The sequence below is a fragment of the Nannospalax galili genome, unplaced genomic scaffold (assembly GCF_000622305.1).
Source record: "Nannospalax galili isolate Female #2095 unplaced genomic scaffold, S.galili_v1.0 scaffold589, whole genome shotgun sequence".
Classification (NCBI taxonomy): domain Eukaryota; kingdom Metazoa; phylum Chordata; class Mammalia; order Rodentia; family Spalacidae; genus Nannospalax; species Nannospalax galili.
In genome coordinates this window covers 6157194-6178320 of record NW_008360324.1, presented here as the reverse complement: position 1 = coordinate 6178320, position 21127 = coordinate 6157194, and the positions used below count along the sequence as shown (strand labels likewise).

Genomic DNA, 21127 nt, shown 5'->3' with positions numbered 1-21127 from the left:
GGCGTCAGAGCCCCTGGAATTGGAGTTACAGCCAGTTGTTAGCTGCCATGTGGGTGCTGGGAACTGAACCTGGGTCCTCTGCATGAGTAACTAGTGCTCTTAACTCCTGAGCCATCTCTTCCGAGACAGTGCCTCTGACTTCCATGGGAATATACATAGACACATACATATACATAATTAAAAAATTAAAATAAGCTGGGTGTGGTGGCGCATACCTTTAATCCCAGCACTCCAAGAGGCAGAAGCAGGCAGATCTCTGTGAGTTCAAGGCCAGCCTGGTCTACATAGTGAGTTCAGGTCAGCTGGGGCCCTGTCTTAAAAAAAAAATTTTTTTTTGAATTTTTAAATTTTATTTTTATTTATTTTTTTTCGTGCAATGCCTGAGGAGGTTAGAAGAGGCTGTCGGATCCCCTGGGACTGGAGTTACGGACAGTTGTTAGCTGCCATGTGGGTGCTGGGATTCAAACCTGGGTCTTCTGCAAGAACAAGCAGTGTTCTTAACTGCTGAGCCATCTCTCCAGCCCCACATTTTTTTTTTTTAAATGGGTCATTTGTCTTTTCGTTGTATAAATTTTAAATTTGAAATTTCTTAATCCTTATCAGAAATATGGTTCATAGACAGTATCTCCCATTTAAAAAGTGTTTAATATTTATGTGTACGAGTGTTTTGTGTATGTGTCTAACTATACCACATGTGTGCAAAGACTAGAAGAGGGTGTCAGATACCTTGGAACTGAAGTTACAGATGGTTGTTAGCTGCCATGTGGATGCTGGGGACTGAACCAGAGTTCTCTGCAAGAGCAGCCAGTGTTCTTAACCGCTGAGCCATCTCTCCAGCCCTCCATTTCATGTCCCTTTTTTTTCGTTGTTTTTGTTTTTTGAGACAGGGTCTCTCTGTAGCCTGAATTAGCTTGGAACTCACTATGTAGACCAGGTGATCTCAGTCTCACAGAGCTCCCCAGCCTCTGCTTCCGGAGTGCTGGGATTAAAAGCTTGTGCTACCACATCTGGACTTTTTTTCTTTGTGCTGATATCTTTTCAGTGTAAAAATACCGATTTCTCTCTCTCTCTCTCTCTCTTTTTTTTTTTTTTTTTCCTTTTGGCTGCTTCTACTGTTGGTATTATATCTAAGAACACATTTACAAAGTTACAAAGGCTTGCATCTGGCCTCAAGCTCACAGAGAGCTGCCTGCCTCTGCCTCCTGATAGCTGGGATGAAAAGAGCATGGCCACATTTGGCCATGCATGCTTGACTTTCTTAGTACCCATATTCTTTATCTTGCTGTGGTTTGGGTTTGGTTTCGGGGAACTTAGTCTCACCCTGGTACCCAAGCTGACCATGAACTCCTGGGCTCAGATGTCCTTCTGTTTCAACCTCCCAAGTAGCTATCTGCAAGAATGCTGCCATGCTCAGAGCCACCCCCAACACACACACACACACACACACACACACACACACACACATGCACACCCCATCATGCCCAAATCCTTGCACATACAAGGCAAATGTTCTACAGCCCCGTTGGCCGTTTATCTTGCTTTTATCCATAGACTTGCTTTCCACTTGGAATGATACAACTGCCTTGTTTTTCCTTCTCATCTTTGACCCAAGTTCCTTTGATTTCAAATTTTGTAAGATGAACAAGAAAAGCAAAACTGAGGTGCACACACCTGTTATCCCAGGACTTGGGAGGCTCAGGCAGGAGGATCACAAGTTCAGGGTCAGCCTAGGCTAAGAGGGAGACCCTGTCCCATAAAAGTGCCTGAAGTGTTCCCATTTCTCATGTTAGAATTCAGCCCTTCTTGGGATGATTAGTGTAAAACAGCCCAGGAAGCTGCTCCAGGTGGCTAGGCCGTATGCTGTAACACCGCATTTCCCCCCTAGAGGGCACTGCTGGAGAAGAAGCAGAGAAAGAAGCGCCTTGAGCCTCTCATGGTACAGCCGAACCCCGAAGCCAGGCTGTGCCGATTGAAGCCTAGAGTCAGTGAGGAGCACGCCCCCTTGGTGGACCCACAGACTTCTCGCAGCGATGTCATCCTGCATGGTGTGTATTGAGGCACCGCCACTTCTGGCTGTTAGGTACAGTTTTCACAGACCCAAGACAAGGCAGGAGGATTCTCAATACAACCCAAGGACAGTGTTCGCATCTTTATTAGGCGCTTTTGGGGACCTTTATAATCACCTTCTGGATCTTTGAGTAAAATTTTAAAAAAAGAAAAAAAAACCTTGATTAGGAAAAGATGCCTTCAAGTTCCTGTCCATCCTAGAGCTATTGTTTTTAGATGCTAAATGAAGGAATCTAAAATGGCATAGCTGTGGTGCTCACCTTCAATCCCAGCACTCAGGAGGCAGAGGCAGGCAGATCACTGTTAGATTGAGGCTAGCCTGGTCTACATATGAGTTCCAGGCCAGGGGCCTCAGGGGGACTGTGTCTCAAAAATAAATAAATAAAATAAAAATAAATACATACATAAATAACATGGCATAATTGAGGAGCTTACAGGGTTTTTTCCCCTCTGACTTTCGGTGCTCGGGATAGAGCCAGGTCCTTGGGCCTGCTAGTCCAGCACCTCAGCAGTGAGCCACACCTCAGCCACTTGGTCCCTTTCCTAGGTTCTAAAGTATCACAGTAACTGCACAGTGCTTCAAGTAGCCAAGCATGCTAATAAGATCAACGCCAGTGTTGGACAAATGTCCTTGTGATATTAACGAAGGAGGACAGCTGAGATAGTTTAGAAGTTCTTAATCACTTCCCCGAGTTCCATTCTGCTTGACATCTTTTTCTTTGGGCTCCTAGGCATCGATGGCCCAGCCGCCTTCCTCAAGCCAGATGCTCAGGATTTGGAAAGCAAGCCCCATGTTCTCTCAGTGGGCTCTCCTGCTACAGAAGAGGACACAGAAGGAAGTGGGGATGGGGACAACCCTGGGGAGACCGCCTCCAAGCCAGACCTACAGGAGATCCTCCAGAAGCATGGTGAGGAGGACAGGTGGGGTTTAAGGCAGGGTGTCTGCATAACCTTGCTGAGCTTTCCTTCTCTCATTGCTTTACAATCTAAACAACTCAGCCTTGGCTCTGATGTTGTTGAGGGTTCAGGAGGTAACAGTTAAGCAAGCATCTTTGCTGTCCAAGTACTGGTCATTGTCTACAGTAGTACCTCAGAAGATGGAATAATTAACTACAGACTTGCCATTATTGTGACGTTTCCTTCCCTTTGGCAGTTTTTCATTTCCCTCCTCTCCTCTCAGCAGTCACCCTCAACCCCTCTGTCCCCTTCTGTTCCATCCTTCATGATGATGAGAGCCCACTTGGCATCAGCTGGTGCTCCCATGTGCATGATCCTCCTGCCCACTTCAGCGGTCCCTTAGTCTGGTCCTTAAACACAGTTTCATGGTGAGAAAAGATCAGGCAGCTGCCACCACCTTCCTCCTCCTCCTTTCTTTCTTTTCCTTTTTCCTTTCCTCCTCCTTCCTCCTCCTTCCTTCCCTCTCTCCCAGTTTCTCCCTCCCTCCATCTCTCCCTCCCTCTCCCCTCCTCTTCTCTCTTGACAGGGTATTGCTGTGTGTCCCTGGGTGGCCTCCAACTAGAGATCCTTCCTGCCTTGGCCTCTTGAATGCTGAGGCTGTAGGCATGCTCCACCCCACTCAGCTAGACACCTGCTCTTCAAATGAGGAAACTGTCGCCCAGTAAGGAATACGTGTCTTTGGACTGCTAGCTCCTGGGATAGATGGAATAGGTTCTGCTGCTAAGCCTAATGGCCTGAGTTTGATCACCAGAACCTACATGGTAGAGAGGCAGAGCTGACTACTTCTAGTTGTTCTCCACTCGCACATGTACACACACTAGATAAACAAATGCAGTTTTAAAATAGAAAGTAAATAGCAAGATGGCTCAGTGGATAAAGGTGCTTGTTGCTAAGCCTGATAGCCTAGGTCAGATCCCCAGAAACCAAATAGAAGGAAAGAACCAACTCCTCCAAGTTTTCCTCTGACCTCCACACATACCCTGTGGTACATGCATGCCCATATACATATGCACACCAAATGAACAAAAATGTAATTTTTTAAAATGAAAAAAATTGAGCTAGAGAGATGGCTCACTGGTTAAGAGCACTGACTACTCTTGCAGAGGACCCAGATGTGGTTCCCAGCAACCACATGGTGGCTAACAACTGTCATTAACTCCAGTTCCAAAAGATCCAATTCCCTCGTCTGGCCTCCATGGGCATTGCATGCACATGGTGTACTTACATAACATGCAGGCAAAACACATAAAATTAGAATAATTAAATCAAAAATATTTGGGGGGCTGGAGAGAATGCTCAGCAGTTAAGAGCACTGACTGTGCTTGCAGAGGACCCGGGTTCAATTCCCAGCACCCACATGGCAGCTCTGAACCATCCTTAACTCCAGTTCCAGGGGAATCCGATGCCTTCTTCTGACCTCCGGGGCTTTGCACGACATGGGTGCACTCACATATATGCAGGCAATACACTGATACACATAAAATAAAAATAATAAAATATATTTTTAAATATTTTTAATTCAGAAAAGGTTCTGAGTACATAGCATATATTGAGTATTATTCTAGTAAAGCCATTTCAAAGCCTGAGGCTTTATGGATTGGGGATGTACCTCAGTGGTAGAGTGCTTGCCTTGTATACATGAAGTCCTAGCACCCACATCAGATGGCTCACAACTGTATATAACTCCAGCTTCAGGTTACCCAACACCCTCTTCTGGCCTCAGTAGGTACTGCTATTTCATCTTGGAAGAAATGTCTGTTTCTTTGCCCATTTTTGAGTTGGCTATTTTGTTGTTGGAGTTGTGTACTGTGGATATAAATATCAGATAAATGATTTGCAAATACATTTCCCATTGGACATGTTTAAAAGAGCTGTGTGGCAATGGTGTAAGGAGGGCAAGAGATGAACATGTGAGAGGCTGATGGTGAGGAAGGTGAAGGCAGAAAGTTAAGTTATCTGTCAGCATCTTCAGAGGAAGAGACCCAGTTCTGCATCAGCCAGAAAGCAGCCACAGTGTGTAATTCGGAAACTTCTTCCTTTGCAACTAATTGGACTAATTTGAAGGACTGTCACATTTGGGGTAAAATGTGTTTGGGGTCATAGGAACCTCTACACAACTCCATTGCTGGAATTCAAACCCAAGACCTCTTGCATGGTAGGCAAGTGCTCTATGACTGAGCTACATCCCCAACCCAGTTAGCAATTTATAATTAAAAAATTTTTTTTATTTGTGTGTGTGTGCACAGGCGCACACCAGAGGACAACTTTCAGGTATCAGTTTGCTCCCCTTCCACTATGGTGGGATCTAGGAATCAAACTCAGCTGCACAGCAAGTGGGCTTTTTTACCCACTGAGCTATCTCACTGGTCCCCATTTAAGAACTCCAGGAAGGGGTGGTGAGACAGGGTCTCATGTAGCCCAAGCTAGACTCAAACTTGCTATGTAGCTGAAGCTAGCCTTGACTTCCTAATCCTCCTGCCTCTGCCTCCTGAATACTGGGATTATAGGCCTGTTCTACTATACCTGGCCCCAGTTAGGGATTGTTATTCTTATTCTTTTTAAAAAATATTTTATTTATTATTTTTATTTTATGTGTATGCATGTATTGCCTGCATGTAAGTAAGTGCACCCGTGTCATGCAATGCCCGTGGAGGACAGAAGAGGCCAGCGGATCCCCTGGAACTGGAGTTAGCTGCCATGTGGGTGCTGGGATTCAAACCAGGGTCTTCTACAAGAACAACCAGTGTTCTTAACCACTGAGCCATCTCTCCAGCCCTATTCTTATTCTTTTTTTTAAATAAATTTTAAAAATATTTTATTTACTATTTTTATTTTATGTTTATGAGTGTATTGCCTGCATGTATGTAAGTGCACCCGTGTCGTGCAGTGCCACAGAGGTCAGAAGAGGGCCTCAGATTCTCCTGGAAATGGAGTTAAGGATGGTTCATAGCTGCCATGCGGGTGCTGGGAATCAAACCCGGGTCCTCTACAAGAGCAGTCAGTGCTGTTAACCTCTGAGCCATCTCTTCAGCCCTTTATTCTTATTCTTATTACATATTTGTGTATATGTGTGTGCACACTACAACATGAATGTGGAAATCAGAAGAATCAATTCTCCCACCATATGGGTCCTGGGGTTCAAACTCAGGTTGTCAGGCTTGGCAACAATCAACTTTTTCCACTGAACCATCTCTCTCACCCCAGTTAGAAATGTTTTAAGTGAGCCAGCACGCCTTTAATCCCAGCACTTGGGAGGCAGAGGCAGGTGGATCTCTGTGAGTTCAAGGCCAGCCTGGTCTACATAGTGAGTTCCAGGACAGCTTGGGGCTACAGTGAGACCCTGTCTCAAAAAGACCAAAGAAAGGGGGCGTTGCTGGGCTGTGCAGGAGCTGCTTGGCTGTCAGTACTAGAGCACAGGCCCCAGAGCCCTGCTGGAAGAGGTGGACCATGGAGGCAGCTCCCAGGCCAGGAGAGGAGCTGAGGGCAGTGAGATGGCTGACTGCTACACAGAGCTGGAGAAGGCGGTTGTTGTCCTGGTGGAAAACTTCTACAAATATGTATCTAAGCACAGCCTGGTCAAAACAAGATCAGAAAAGCAGCTTCAGCAAGAGCTGAACCATATGTTGACGGATACAGGGAACCGAAAGGCTGCTGACAAGCTCATCCAGAACCTAGATGCCAACCATGACGGGTGCATCAGCTTTGATGAGTACTGGACATTGATAGGTGGCATCACCAGCCCCATGGCCAACCTCATCCGCCAGCAGGAGTGCCAGCAGGAGTTGCAGAGCAACAGCTAGAGGCCTCTCTTACACCCTTTCTGCCCTGACCCATGCCCCGCCAGTGCTCTTCTCAGGTCCCCCTCACCTCTTTGTTCCCTTCTCCTTCCTGACCTGTTCCTGACCCTCACAGAACAGCACAAGGATATCAGAGCCTCTCTGTAAGTGTCTCAGTGTGAGAGTGCTGCCCTAAGAGGTTCAGTCCTCAGAGTCCATAGGCCCTAGGGGTTCCTCTGTGAGATCTCAATGCTGTTCGGGTGCCCCAAGAGTTTCCTCATTTGTCCAGTCTATGTACTCTTCCAGTGCCTAATGTTCCTTTGATTCTTGCCTGATTCTGGGTCTGTCCTGGCCTCTGGAGGTCAGCTTGCTGCTTGAGGGCTCCCAGCTCCTGGCTGTAGCAGCTGTGGAGTTGGCAGCACCAGTATTATCTTCTCTTCTTTCCCTCCACCCCTCAACTGAGTGGAGAAACACTCTAAGGGACTCCCCTCCAGCTGTCTCTGTCTGGGATCAGCCTAAACTGGGTTGAGTCTCTTTTCTGCTCTGCCACTGAAATAAAGGCTGGATTTGGAGTTTGTTAAAAAAAAGAAAAGAAATGTTTTAAGCAAGAAAATTCTTAAAACTTTTTATTGCAAAGGTGATTTTTTTAAACATGGTTGGCAGTTGTTGACAGCTTTTCTTTTTCTCCCAGGAATCTCGGGTAGTTTGAACTTTGATGAGGAGGAGACTGATGGTGAGGAAGATGAAGGCAGAAAATTAAGTTCCCCATCAGCATCTTCAGAAAAAGAGAGACCCAGTTCTGCCTCCAGCCAGAAAGCAGCCACAGTATGTAATTCTAAAACTTCTTCCTTTGGAGCAAATCTGATTATTTTCCCTAACATGTCATAAGTGTTTAAATTGAGGGCTCCTTTAAAAGATTGAAGCTCTAATTTGGACTCAGAGCTTGTGACTCCCCTGTTTCTTCTGAAGTCTCTGATGTCGTTAGTCTTGAGTCAGCTGCTGTGAGACTGCTACGTCCCCTTCCCTAATCTGGTCCTTCAGAGACACAGAGCTAATGCAGGACTTTTGTCCTTTAAGCTTCCTTGCAGAGAAGGAAGTTTTGTGCCCCAGCTTCCTGTTCTCACTTGTGGCTGTCCTTTCAGGACACTGGAGCTTCTGGTACAACAACCCAGCAGGTTGACAACCAGCTGGGGGAAGTAGAGAATTTAGAGGACTTTGCATATAGTCCTGCCCCTCGGGGTATCACAGTGAAGTGTCGGATAACCAGGGATAAAAAAGGCATGGACCGAGGCCTCTTCCCCACCTACTATATGCACTTGGAGAAAGATGAGAGCCGCAAGGTAGGACATGTTTATTTTCTTGTTTTCCAGCAGTGTTGGGAATGAAACCCAGGGCCTCCCACATGCTAACTGTACACCCAGCCACACCCCACATTCTAAGACAGCCCTTGAGAGAAGACTGTTGCCGGAAATAGATTGTTGACAGGCCTTATGAGTGGAAATCACATTGGTTAGACCAAGTCAGCTGGAAGTGGGTTGTTTATGAACCCAGAAGTTCTGTTTTCAGGATTGTCGAATAGCTCATCATCTAATGGACAGGAATTACACTCCCTCATCCCCATCTACCCTGAAAATAAGAGTCTTATCTTTTAAGAAAATGGAGAAGGTTTTCCTGTGCTAGACATGAAACCCAGCCTCTTGCTAGGCAAGTAACCCACCTCTGAGCTGCACCCCAGCCCCAGAAAATGTTGTAGTGAGCTGTTTTCATCTCTTTCTTTCTCATTATTTACTTTTGGGGTGTTACTGTGAGATCTTTGATTTTCCTTTATTCATTTTAAATTTTATTTGTTTGTTTTTGAGACAAGGTCTCACTATGTAGCTGCCCTCAGACTCACAGAAATCCACCTGCCTCTGCCTCTGAGTGCTGCATGAAAGGTGTGCACCACCACGCCCCAATTATTTTTATTTATTTTTAGGGTTTTTTTGGGGGGAGGGGTCTTTTTGAGACAGGGTCTCCTGTAACCCCAGCCAGCCTGGAACTTGCTAAGCAGACCAAACTGGCCTTAAACTCATGGAGCTCCACCTGCCTCTGTCTCCTGAGTGCTGGGTTTAAAGGCCTGTGCCAGGATTAAAGGCATGTGCCATTATACCTGGCCCCAAATTGACTGGTTGGCACATGATTAGGTACCTGACAAACATTTGCTGAATGAATAGGTACGACCATGGGGCTCACTTGACTTTTGTTTGACTGACCCTTTCCTTTTTTCAGCTATTCCTTCTTGCTGGTAGGAAGCGAAAAAAGAGTAAAACATCCCACTATCTGATCTCCACCGACGCCACAGATTTGTCTCGTGAAGGGGAGAGCTACATTGGCAAACTCAGGTGATGGCCCATCTGGTTGCCGTCCTGTCCCTTCTGTAGTTTGTTCCTATAGTTTCAGAATAATTGATGTCTTTTTTTTCTCTCTCTCTTTCTGTTTATCAGGGATCGAAGCTAGGGCCCCACATATACTAAGCAAGTGCTCTACCACTAACTTGTATATCCTTAGCCTTTGCTAATTTTTTAGTAGTTCCCATATGTAAATATGTTCATCTTTTTTAAAAAATATTTTATTTGCTGGGCATGGTGGTGCATGCCTTTAATCCCAGCACTGGGGAGGCAGAGGCAGGCGGATCCCTGTGAGTTCAAGGCCAGCCTGGTCTACATAGTGAGTTCCAGGACATCTGGGGCTACAGGGAGACCTTGTCTCAAAAAGACCAAAAAAAAAAATCTAATTTATTATTTTTATATTTTTATGTGTATTGCCTGCATGCAGGTAAGTACACCCATGCCGTGCAATGCCCTCAGAAGACAGAAGAGACTGTCGGATCCCCTGGAACTGGAGTTATGGACAGTTGTTTGCTACCACTTGGGTGCTGGGATTTGAACCTGAGTCTTCTGCAAGAATATTCAGTGCTTCTAACTGCTGAGCCATCTCTCCAGCCCCAAATATGTTAATCTTAAAAAAAAAAAAACTTAGAAAATCTTGAGCCAGGCATAGTGGTTCAAGCCTATAATCCCAGTACTTGGGAAACTGAGGAAGAAGGCTTTTGCCCACAAGTATGAGGCCAGCCAAGGGTACAGAGTAAGACTCTTTGTCTAAATAAATAGGAAACAGAAATCTAAGCCCCTTTCTTGTTGTGGTATGAGATCTGTGAAAAAGACAGTGCTCAGGTTGGCAGTTGGACAGCAGGTGGATGGGCCTCCAACTTCTCTCCTAGAGAGAAAAAGTTCAGATCATCATGGTGGCTTTTTCTCCTGATACTAGATCCAACCTCATGGGGACCAAGTTCACAGTGTATGACCATGGTGTCAACCCAGTCAAGGCCCAGGGACTGGTGGAAAAGGCCCATACCCGCCAGGAGCTAGCTGCCATCTGCTATGTAAGTTCTGTCCTCACCCTCTGCTCCTTCCTCTGCCCCCTGTAGGCCTGCCTTGACAAGCCAACGTCTCTCCCTCCTCCCTTGCTGCCTCTGTCATACTTTCTCTGGCTGGCTGGCACTATGACATTTATTCAAGTTTTAATTAGATATGAATTGTCAAGTTGAGCTGTTCACTTTCATGCCATTTCCTATCTTCTCTTTTCCTAATGCTGCTTCTTTGACCAGAGGTTATGATAAATTAAAACTAAAGCCATCTCTTTGCATTTAATCTTTCCCCCCTTTTTTTTTTTTTTTTTTTGGTCTTTTTGAGACAGTGTCTCCCTGTAGCATCAGCTGGCCTAGAACTCACTATATAGACCAGCAGGCTGGGCTTGAACTCACAGAGATCCGCCTGCCTCTGCCTCCAAGTGCTGGGACCAAAGATGTGTACCACCCGCCAGGCTTCTTTCTCCCTCCTTAATCCTCCTGCTTCAGTTGAATTCTGGGATTAAAGGTGTGCACACCTGGCTTTTCTTTCTACCTTTCTTTCTTGATGTGGTCTCAGTGCTTTGCCTAAGCTGGTCCCAAACTCCTGGGCTCAAGTGACCGTCTCACGTCAATCTCCCAGGTGCCTGGGACATGTATGTGCAGACATGTATGTCCCGGCACATGCCACCTCACTTTCTGTTTTCAGTTTTGTTTCTTCCTGTTATGCTCCAGCAAAGTAACAAGATTGACTTTGGAGCTCTAACATCAGCAGTACCTTATGTGCCCAAGGCATTTTCCTGTAAGAACAGAACATGATCTCTTTTTCCTTTCTATTTCCAAACTCTGCCTTATTTTATTATCTTTCAGGAAACAAATGTACTTGGATTTAAAGGTCCTAGGAAAATGTGTGTGATCATTCCAGGAATGAATATGAATCACGAACGGATCCCATTTCGGCCACGAAATGTGAGAACATACATGAGATCATGTCTCAAAAAAAGAAAACATGTATTTTATCAGCAAAGGTCTTTAAAAGACAGTAATGCACTATAGAAGAGATCACTTTAAAAAAAAGTATCAGCATTGCAGAGATGGCTCAGTGGTTAAGAGCCCTGGCTGCTCTTACAGAGGACCTGGGTTCAGTTCCCAGCACCCACATGGCAGCTAACAACTGCCTATAACTCCAGTTCCGGGGATCCAATACCTCTTCTGGCCTTCGTGGGCTTTTCGTACACAGGTGCACTTATATCCAAGCAGGAAAAACTCATACACGTAAAATTAAAATAAATAAATAAAAATTTTAATATAAGAATAAAAAGCTCTGCTTTAATGGTTGGCTTTAAGTTTTTGCTGCTGTTTTACCCTTTCTAAAATGGAGAAGATATTTCTTTACCTTCTAACTCACAGAGTTGTGAATAAATGACAAAACAATACTTTTCCCTTCACTAGGAACATGAGAGCTTGCTTTCAAAGTGGCAGAACAAATCCATGGAGAACCTGATCGAGCTACACAACAAGGCCCCGGTGTGGAATGATGACACACAGTCCTACGTCCTGAACTTCCATGGCCGGGTTACTCAGGCTTCAGTGAAAAACTTTCAGATTGTCCACGGAAACGACCGTAAGCCCACAGGAAGGGCTGGGTGGGAACAGCAGGAAAGGTGCACTGACCAGATGCGGAAGTGAGCATTTCCCACCACTGACAGGAAGCTGTGTTAGGAGGGAATGACTTAGAGAAATGATTTCTGTGAAAAGATAAAACTACAGGTTTAGAGGAAAAACATGAGCAACTTACTGTAGCACATCAAAGAAGCCTTGGGTAGGACTGTCTGAGACACAGATGCAAGTGACCTCAGTAAATCCTGCTTGTGACTACAGCCACCCAGCAGGTCTGTTGCTGGCCAGGGACTCTGGACTTTCCTTTAGCCCTTCATGCTAGGAATAATGTTCCAGTTGTTCCCAGGGGGTAGAATGGAAATAGAAACTTTGATTTGAGTTTTGCCTTTTTGAGATGGGGTCTTGCTATGTAGGCTGGTCTGGTCTAGAATTCTGATCCTCCTGCCTCAGCCTCCTGAATCCTGGGATTATAGATGTGTGCCCCCACACCCAGCTACAGGTTTCCTACTTTATATTTTGTATATGGTGCTGGGGGTGGAACTTTACCTCTCATCCTAGGTAATTGCTATACCACTGAGCCCTTGGTTGCCAGTTTGAAAGAGAACTTGGGGTTAACCTGTTGGGTGGCCTTTTTGCCCCCAGTACAATCACATTAACCTCTAACATCCTAATTTCTTTCTGTCTCTAGCTGACTACATAGTCATGCAGTTTGGACGTGTGGCTGATGACGTGTTCACACTAGACTACAACTACCCGCTCTGTGCACTTCAGGCCTTTGCCATTGGGTTGTCAAGCTTTGACAGCAAGCTGGCATGCGAGTGAGAAGCAAGTGGGGTTGAGGAGCTTCTTCACTGCAGAACTTCCAGGAGCCAAAAGCTGCAGCCCTCAGCCCTGCCCCAGGACACTAAGAGCAACATTCCGCCCCCTTTTGTGATCAGTGTGTGTATAAATATGCACATGTGTGTATACATACATGTACGTATATATACATGGATGCATGCTTACATACACACGATCATGCCGTCTCTTTTCTTCAGAGATCACAGTTTCACAGGGGTGAGAGATGGATTAAAGCACAGGGAGGTGACACCAGGGCACATTGGCGACTACTCATACACAGCAGATCTGTGGTTTAAGAGATTTCCTGTGCTTGGGAACTTCCCCAGAATCAGGTTCTGAAGATTAAAAGCTTGGGTCTCGATGGGCGTGGTGGCACACACCTTTAATCCCAGCACTTGGAAGGCAGAATCAGGCTGATCTCTGTGAATTCAAGGTTAGCCTGGTCTATGAAGTGAGTTGCAGCCCAGCCAGGGCTACATAGTAAGATCCTATCTCAAAAAACTAAAAACAAAATCCTTGGGTCTCCTTTTCTGAAGACCCTTTCAGAAGGGAACTACTCCCTAAATTGCCTTTAGTCCTGAAGACTTTTCTAGCCAATGGCCTGATTGTGTCTCTCTTCCTGACTCAACTCAAATCAGCCTTGGTAGCACAAAAGCAGCCATAAACAATCCATGCACAAATGAATGTAGCTGTGTTCCAATAAAACTTTATTTACAAAATGGGCAGCAGGCCAGCTTTGGCCTGTGGGCTTTAGTTTGCCAGCCCCTGCCTCAAGGGCTTGAGCATCTTTCAGAACAGGCATGTGGTCACGAAACCGTGTGTAGAGAATGGACAGGTCTCAGGAGCAGGCCTGAGGCCTGAATCTTAAGAGGTACTCATGCTGAATCCACTCTAGCTTTTACCTCATGGTGACATGCCTCTAGAGTGTCATCTGCCCTCAGTGCTGGGAAAACCCAAAGTCTGTTATCATGGCAACAGATGCAGGCTTGCTTCTTTTTTCAGGGGGAATGTGGCACCAGCTTGTTTCCCGGGGCCTGGGAAGGCTCCAGTGTCCCAGCTTCCCACTTCCTTTACTTCCCTCAGAGCAGGTTGGTGGACACCCATCTCCATGAAGTGGCTGTGCCAGGGCTCAGCTCTCCAGGGTCTTAGTGCAGTGTCATTGGCAGGAGAGGCTAGGTGAGGACTGCCTCAACTGGCCATTCTACAGACCTAGGGTCAGCTTTGCCCTTCATCCTCAAAGCCCAGGTAGATACCGCCTGGGTCACAGGCCTTGAGATGGTTCATATCTCCCAGAAAATCATGACTTCCTCTAGTTCACCAGCCCAGAGTGTATCTGAACTGGAGAATTTGAAAACTAAATTCTGCGTTCGGTGATGTTCCTCTCCTACAATGCTTACTGGCATGGGGCAGGGAGTCCATGGCTACTGCTCCAAGGTAGTGCTCATGTGGAGGACATCCCTTCGTCCCTACTTCCTCTTGTTCCTTGCTTGGCATCAAACAGCCATGTGATGGTACTAGAGCTGGGAGGTGAAGACCTGGTCTCACTCCCACAGCAAGTCATGTCTGTCCCTTCAGATGGTACCAGTTTCTGCTCAGGCATGCTTCCCAATAAGTGCCTCACTTATAAAAGTACCCTAGAGCCTGTCACTTCTGCTACCTGCTGTCCTTACACACGGCCTGACAAGCCACCTTTGTGGAGGAGAGAGAGCGGTTCACGTCTCTCCAGTTAAAGGGTACTACAGGCCGGGGGGGGGTCACAGACTACTGGAACTAATCTTTCCAGCTTAGAGAGCTGAATGAACACCCCCATTTCATGGGCTTTCTGCTTGAGTTTGCAGGTGACTGGTTTTACATAAATCATATTTATACCTTTTGTATGCTACAGAAATAAAGATAATTTATATAAGATGTGTTTCCATCTTCAGAGTCCCATCCCTCTTTTCCTCCTGTCATGTTCTGTGGTGTTTGTTTTCAGTTCTTTGACCCAAGTAGCAACAGATACTTTAGTCCTGGGGTGCCGCAGACAGAAGTCTGTTTGGGAGATGATTTAGGCAGTTTGCTGAAGATCTCAGAGCTTCCTGCACAGATGACGGAACTGAGAGCTGAGTGTGCAAGAGGCCAGGGACAGGTGGGCTTCACATCATCCTGGGGCCTATTCTGGTGGGCATCTGCGCTGGTAGGCCTCCCAGATCTTTTGTGTTGGACTCACTTAGGGACTCAGCAAAATAAGTGAAGTAGGTGCTGGAGAGATGGCTCAGCAGCTAAGAGCACTGACTGCTCTTGCAGAGAACCTGGGTTCTGTTCTCAGTACCTACATGGTGGCTAACAACCATTCGTAACTCCAGTTCAAGGGGATCCAATGCCCTCTTCTAACCTGCACAGGCACTCACGAGCAAGTGCATGCATGTAAATTTAAAAAATAATAAAAAGGGCTAGAGAGATGGATCAGTGGTTAAGAACACCGGTTCTTGCAGAAGACCGGAGTTCAAATCCCAGCACCCACTGGAAACTAACAACTGTAACTCCAGTTCCAGGGCATCCAATGGCCTCTTCTGGCCTCTGTGGGCATTGCACGACACGGTGCACTTACTACATGCAGGAAATACACGAATACTCATAAAATAATAAATATTAAAAAAATAAAATAATCTCAGCCAGGCGAGGTGGCACATGCCTTTAATCCCAGCACTTGGGAGGCAGAGGCAGGAAGATCTCTGAGTTCAAGGCCAGCCTGGTCTACATAGTGAGTTCCAGGCCAGCTGAGGCTACAGGGAGACCTTGTCTCAAAAGGGCCAAAAAAAAAAAAAAAAAAAAAAACCAACAATATCATTATTGCTGGCTGTGGTGGTTCGAACCTATAATCCTAGCATAGGTGAGGCTGACAGGAGAATTGCCTCAAATTTGAAATCTAATGGCTACAGAGTAAGACCCTGTCCCAAAAAACAAACTCAAGAAACAAAACCAAGCTGGGTGTGGTGGTGCATGCCTTTAATCTTAGCACTGGGGAGGTAGAGGCAGGTAGAGCCCTGTGAGTTCAAGGCCAGCCTGGTCTACATAGCAAGTTCCAGGCCAGCTGGGCCTACAGGGAGACCCTATCTCAAAAAGGTCACCTCCCCACCCCCAAAATCTTGGGGTTGGAGAGATAGCTCAGCAGTTAAGAGCATTGGCTGCTCTTTGCAGAGGACCCAGGTTCAGTTCCCAGCACCCACATGGCAGCTAACAACCATCCCATGCCTTCTGGCCTCAGAGGGTATTGGATGCACTGGTGCATTTACATGCAGGCAAAAGTCATACACAAGTAAAAATAAATTGTTTAAAGACATGGAGAGAAGCAGAGAAAGCATAAAGCTCAGGCTGAGAATTCAGTAGTTTGATTTTCTATTTTCACATAAATTTAAAAATTTTATGCATAGTGAGTTTTGCCTGCATGTATGGAAGTGCACCTGTCCATGCCATGCCCAAGGAGGCCAGAAGAGGGCTTCAGATCCCTTAGAACAGGAGTTACAGATCGTTGTTAGCTGCTGTGTTGGTGCTGGGAACAGAACCTGGGTCCTCTGCAAGAGCAGCCAGTGCTCTTAAACACTGAACCATCCCTCCAACCCCTATTGTCATATAACTTTATGTGGCTAAGGTGCATGGTCTTTTGCTTTGTTTTGTTTTGAGACAGGGTCTCACTATTCAACCCTGGCTGTCAAACTTGCTATGTAGACCAGACTGGCCTGGAACTCGGCGATCCACCTGCTTTTGCCTCCTGAGTACTAGGATTAAAAGCATGTGCTCCCACGCTCATACCTTAAAAAAAAATAAAATGAAAACAAGAAACACAGTCTCATGTAGTCCCAGACCAGCCTGGAACTATGTAGTTGACCTTGAACTTCTGATTCTCCTGCCTTCACCTGAGCGATTACAGCACCTGACTAAACAGGTGACCTGTTCTGTGGATGGTTGTATAGGTTGGGGTATATATGCATGCTCATGGGCACATGTTTGCAGGTCCACATGCATATGGAGGCCAGATGTCGGCCTCAAGCTTTGTTCCTTAGGTGCCATCCTCCTTGTGTTTTGAGACAAGGTCTCAGTAAGCTGAGGCTACCAGATGTGGCTAGGCTGGCTGACCAGGCCAGCCTAGGATCTGTTGCTGGCTCAGTGCTGGGATTACAAAGGACAAGCCAGACTTTTTTTTTTTTTTTTTTTTTAATGAATTGAATTTAGGATTTCATGTTCACATGGTACCAATTGAGCCATCTCCCCAGTTCCCAAATAAACATCTTGTTTTAAGACTGTTTCCCTGTAGGCCCAGCTGGCCTGGAACTCACTATGTAGACCAGGTTGACTTGATTGATCCACTGGCCTCTGCCTCCCAGGTGCTGGAATGAAAGATGTGCAACACCAAACCCTGCAATATCTGTTTTACCAGGTACACATCAGTTAAGTCGGGACCTGCCCATTTTTTTGTGTCTATATATGACTTTCTTAGGACACACAGACATCTTGATTCACACAGGAAACACTCTGCTACTGCATACTGCCTTGTCCTCATCAGCCTTTGGCTCCTCTGCACAGAATGGCCCCTGCTCCACTCTCCCTTTAATCATAGTTTGTGTTCATTTCTTTCTTTTTTTGCTTGTTTGTTGAGTCTCAGACTGTGGAGCAGCATGTGCTTGCTATTCCAGCACTCCACAGGCTAAGACTGGAGAAGGAGGCTGAAGTTGAAGAACGGAGCCTTTGAGGCCAGCGAGTCAAAAAAGCCCTACAAGTCTGCTAGAGTTCCAGGAGGCAGTGGAGTTTGCCTTTGTTGCTGGGTGAGAAAGTAAGACAGCTTTGTCGCGCCACCTAATGGCCAATAATGCTCATTACGTGTGCGTTAAAACAACAAAGGAGAGACCAGAGGTTTATCTAGGTAAATAAGTCCTAAACTAGCCAGGCGTGGTAGTGCACGCCTTTAATCCCAGCATGTGGGTGGCAGCTGGTGCTACAGGGAGACTCTGTCTCAAAAAGACCTAAACTGTGGACTGGAGAGATGGTTCAGTGGTTAAGAACACTGACTCTTCTTGGAGAAGATCCAGTTTTGAATCCCAGCACCCACATAACAACTGTCCATAACTCCAGTTCCAAGGTATCCAAGGGCCTCTTCTATCCTCTGTGGGCATTGCATGACATGGGCACACTTATGTACATGCAGGCAATACACACACATAAAATAATGTTTTTTAAAAAAGTCCTAAGTTGCTTAATGACTACCGCACTGACATGTGTTGAAACATAACTTCTGAAGGTCTGCTTTTGGCTTTTGGGTGTGGGAGACATTGAGTCTTAGGTGTTTTTATGGGAGCCCTCACCACTAAGCTACACCCTTGGCCCTAAGTACTTTTAAAGTAAATTTAAATAGTTTTCTAGGAATGTTCACGATAAGGAAAAAAAAAAAAAAAATCAAGAGCTGGGGAGATGACTCAGCAGTTAAGAGCACTGGCTGCTCTTGCAGAGGACCCAGGTTGGTTCCCAGCACCCACATGGTGGCTAACAACCACCACTCCAGTTCCAGGTGATCCGAAGCCCTTCTCTGACCTTCTTGGGCATTGCATGACACGGTGCACTTACATACATGCAGGCAATACACTAATACACATAAAAAACCAGTCAGCATGGTTGAAAGTGGGTAACTGCATGTGTGGGTCCTTGCCCCAGCTGTGGTCCTAACCCCACTTCCCTTGTCCCACCTCTATTTTCACTTGAAATAACTGCCTGGGTAAAACAGGCCTGACCGACATTCTTGAAGTAAGTTACCTGACATGTTTCTGTGATTTTTTCACTTTGCCTGGTCTTTTTGTCCACCGGATCCATGCTCCTTTTCATGCTGCCTTAAACATAGTCACCTGAGTGGAAGAGCAGGAGTAGAGTTCCCACAGGCTGGTCAAGCTGGGGAGACTGTATTTTTGTTTCCCTTTAAATCTACAGTGTTGGGGGTGGAGCCCAGTGCCAGTACTTGCTAGGCTCACACCTTTTAATTGAGCTACATCCCTAGGCCCTTGGCTTATGGTGTTAGGGTTTCTACACCATGAGAGGGTGGGATCTATTGCTTCTTGGTTTTTGTTTTGTTTTGCTTTGTTTGCAGGGAGAGGGGATCTGTGAGTCTCCGTGTAGACCCAGCTGCCCTGGAATTGCCTATGTAGACAGGTTGGCCTTTATTTCACAGAGACCCACCTGCCTCTGCCTCCCCAATGCTGGGATTAAAGTTGTGTGCCACCATGCTCTGACAGATCTACTGCTTTTGGACCTCTAGTTGGGGTGCCAGATAGTTATGGCAGGAGTGTAAGAAAGCAAAACTGACCCCACACCTGCCCAAAGCAAAAGGAGGGGGAGGGGTCAAGGTCCCATAATTGCCCTGGAGGGCATCTCCAATGATCTAAGGGTTTCCCACTATACTCTACCACCTATGGGTTCCATCCAAGCTGGAAACCAGTGTTCTACAATGGGTCCTTGTGCTTCTCTCAACATTCAGACTACATGAAGGCCCCAGTAGGGGTGGGAGTCACCCTAATCTATCATCTAACCTGTTTGGTACATTTTTAATAAGGTAGTTCTCAAGCCAAGGGGAGGCTAGGGAGGAAGAATGATGTGAGGAAGAATGAGAGTGACAGGCAGAAATAGCCAGGAATTAGATAAAGATCTTAAAATGGGGGACTGGCTAGATGGCTTAACAGGTAAGGGTGCTCACTGCCAAGCCTGATGACCTGAGTTTGATCCCCAGGATCCACATGATGGAAGGAGAAAACTGACTGCTGCAAGTTATTCTCTTAGCTCCACACATGCACCTTGGCATTCATGTGTACACAGACACAGACACACACACAGACACACACACACACACATACACACACACACACAGAGCATACATTCATACAGATAAGTTTAAAAATTAATAAAAATAAATCTTTAAAAAATAAGAATAATTGTTGGGCAACAGTGGCTTGTGCCTATAATCCTAGCACTGCTGAAGCAGAGGCAGGATTACCTCAAATTTGAGGCTGAAAGGCTACAGTGTGAGACCTGTCTCAAAAAAAAACAAAAACTCTCCAAAAACAAATCCCAAACCTCTTAGAATCAATTTGTGCACAACTATTTTGAGAATGTCTTCTCCACTTATTAAATCATGAATATTTGGCTCATTTAAAAACATCATATTGGGGTTGGAGAGATGGATCAGCACTTATGAGCACTGGCTGCTTTTTCTGAGGACCAGGGTTCCATTCCCAGCACTCATTGGTAGCTAAAAACCATCTGTAACTTCAGTTCCAGGGGATCTGATGCCCTCTTCTGGCCTCCATGGGCATTACACACATGAGTGCATGTCCATACATGCAGGCAAAATACTCATACACAGAATATAAAAACAAATTTTAAAGCAGGGGATGGAGAGCTGGCTCAGTGATTAAGAGTACTGACTGTTCTTGCAGAAGACCTAGGTTTGGTTCTCAACATCCACATGGTGGCTAATAACCATCCATAAGCAATTCCAGTGGATCCAATGTCCTCTTCTGACCTCTGTGGGCATTTTGTGCATGGTGGGTGCACTTACACTTATACACATAAAACACTCATACATATAAAATTTTTTAAAAATTAAAAATTTAAGCCTGGCGTGGTGGTGCATGCCTTTAATGCCAGCACCCGGGAAGCAGAAGCAGGCAGATCACTGTGAGTTCAGCCTGGTCTACATAGTGAGTTCCAGGACAGCTGGGGCTACAGGGAACCCTGTCTCAAAAAGACCAAAAGGAAAAAAAAAAAAAAAAAAAAAGAAAAAGTTAAAAATTTAAAGCAAAACAAAATGATCTTGTTGGCACTGGTTTAGTGTTAGAGCATATATGAGGCCCTGGATTTGATCTCCAGCACCAAAAAATAACTAAGGAAATAAAAATTTAAACAACTCTGCTGTTAACATCTGGGACAAATTCCATCACATAGATGTAGTTAAATTTGTTCAAGTATCATATGGATAATTTGTTTGAGCATGACCCATGTGGGCTGCAAAAACAAAGTTTATTACAGCAATGGAAATAATACCAAACAACATATGGCAGCAGTAATTAGTATGATGTTTAACTTTGACTTTGGCCTAACCAACACAAATACCCTCCCCACATCAAAACTGGCTCTGACCACATCCTTGTCCTTGGCCTCCATCCACTTGTAGGTCTAGGCTAGAGTGGTCTGGATTGCCAGGAAGTGAGGCAAGTGGAGGACTGTGTGATGTAATCTGACAGCATCCATGTCTTCTAGCTTGATGCAAACAGGTGAAACATTTCCCCCAAGAGATTCATTCATGAGGGTCAGTGAATGGAGGTTCCTGTCTCTTAAGCAATGTGAACACTGCCAGTCATTGGCCTTGTATTACTTTTCTGTTGCTGTGATAGAAACACTGATCAAAGCAACTTATAGAAGGAAGAGTTTATTTGAACTTACGATTCCAGGGGAATTACAGTCT

General features: G+C 45.7%; 1 protein-coding gene and 1 pseudogene across 1 annotated transcript in view; both read left to right on the top strand.

Annotated features, from left to right (window-relative positions):
* Positions 1 to 14551, top strand: part of Tulp3 (TUB like protein 3) — a 53125-nt gene extending 38574 nt beyond the window's left edge. The window contains exons 3-11 of the mRNA XM_008825484.3: positions 1886 to 2045; positions 2799 to 2975; positions 7492 to 7625; positions 7943 to 8140; positions 9069 to 9181; positions 10107 to 10221; positions 11056 to 11154; positions 11638 to 11809; positions 12494 to 14551. Coding sequence (XP_008823706.1) covers positions 1886 to 2045; positions 2799 to 2975; positions 7492 to 7625; positions 7943 to 8140; positions 9069 to 9181; positions 10107 to 10221; positions 11056 to 11154; positions 11638 to 11809; positions 12494 to 12627 — 1302 coding nt within the window. The 3' untranslated portion in view covers positions 12628 to 14551. The remainder of the gene's footprint in view (positions 1 to 1885; positions 2046 to 2798; positions 2976 to 7491; positions 7626 to 7942; positions 8141 to 9068; positions 9182 to 10106; positions 10222 to 11055; positions 11155 to 11637; positions 11810 to 12493) is intronic.
* On the top strand, positions 6479 to 6824 carry LOC103727562 (annotated as a pseudogene).
* Positions 14552 to 21127: the final 6576 nt, after the last annotated feature.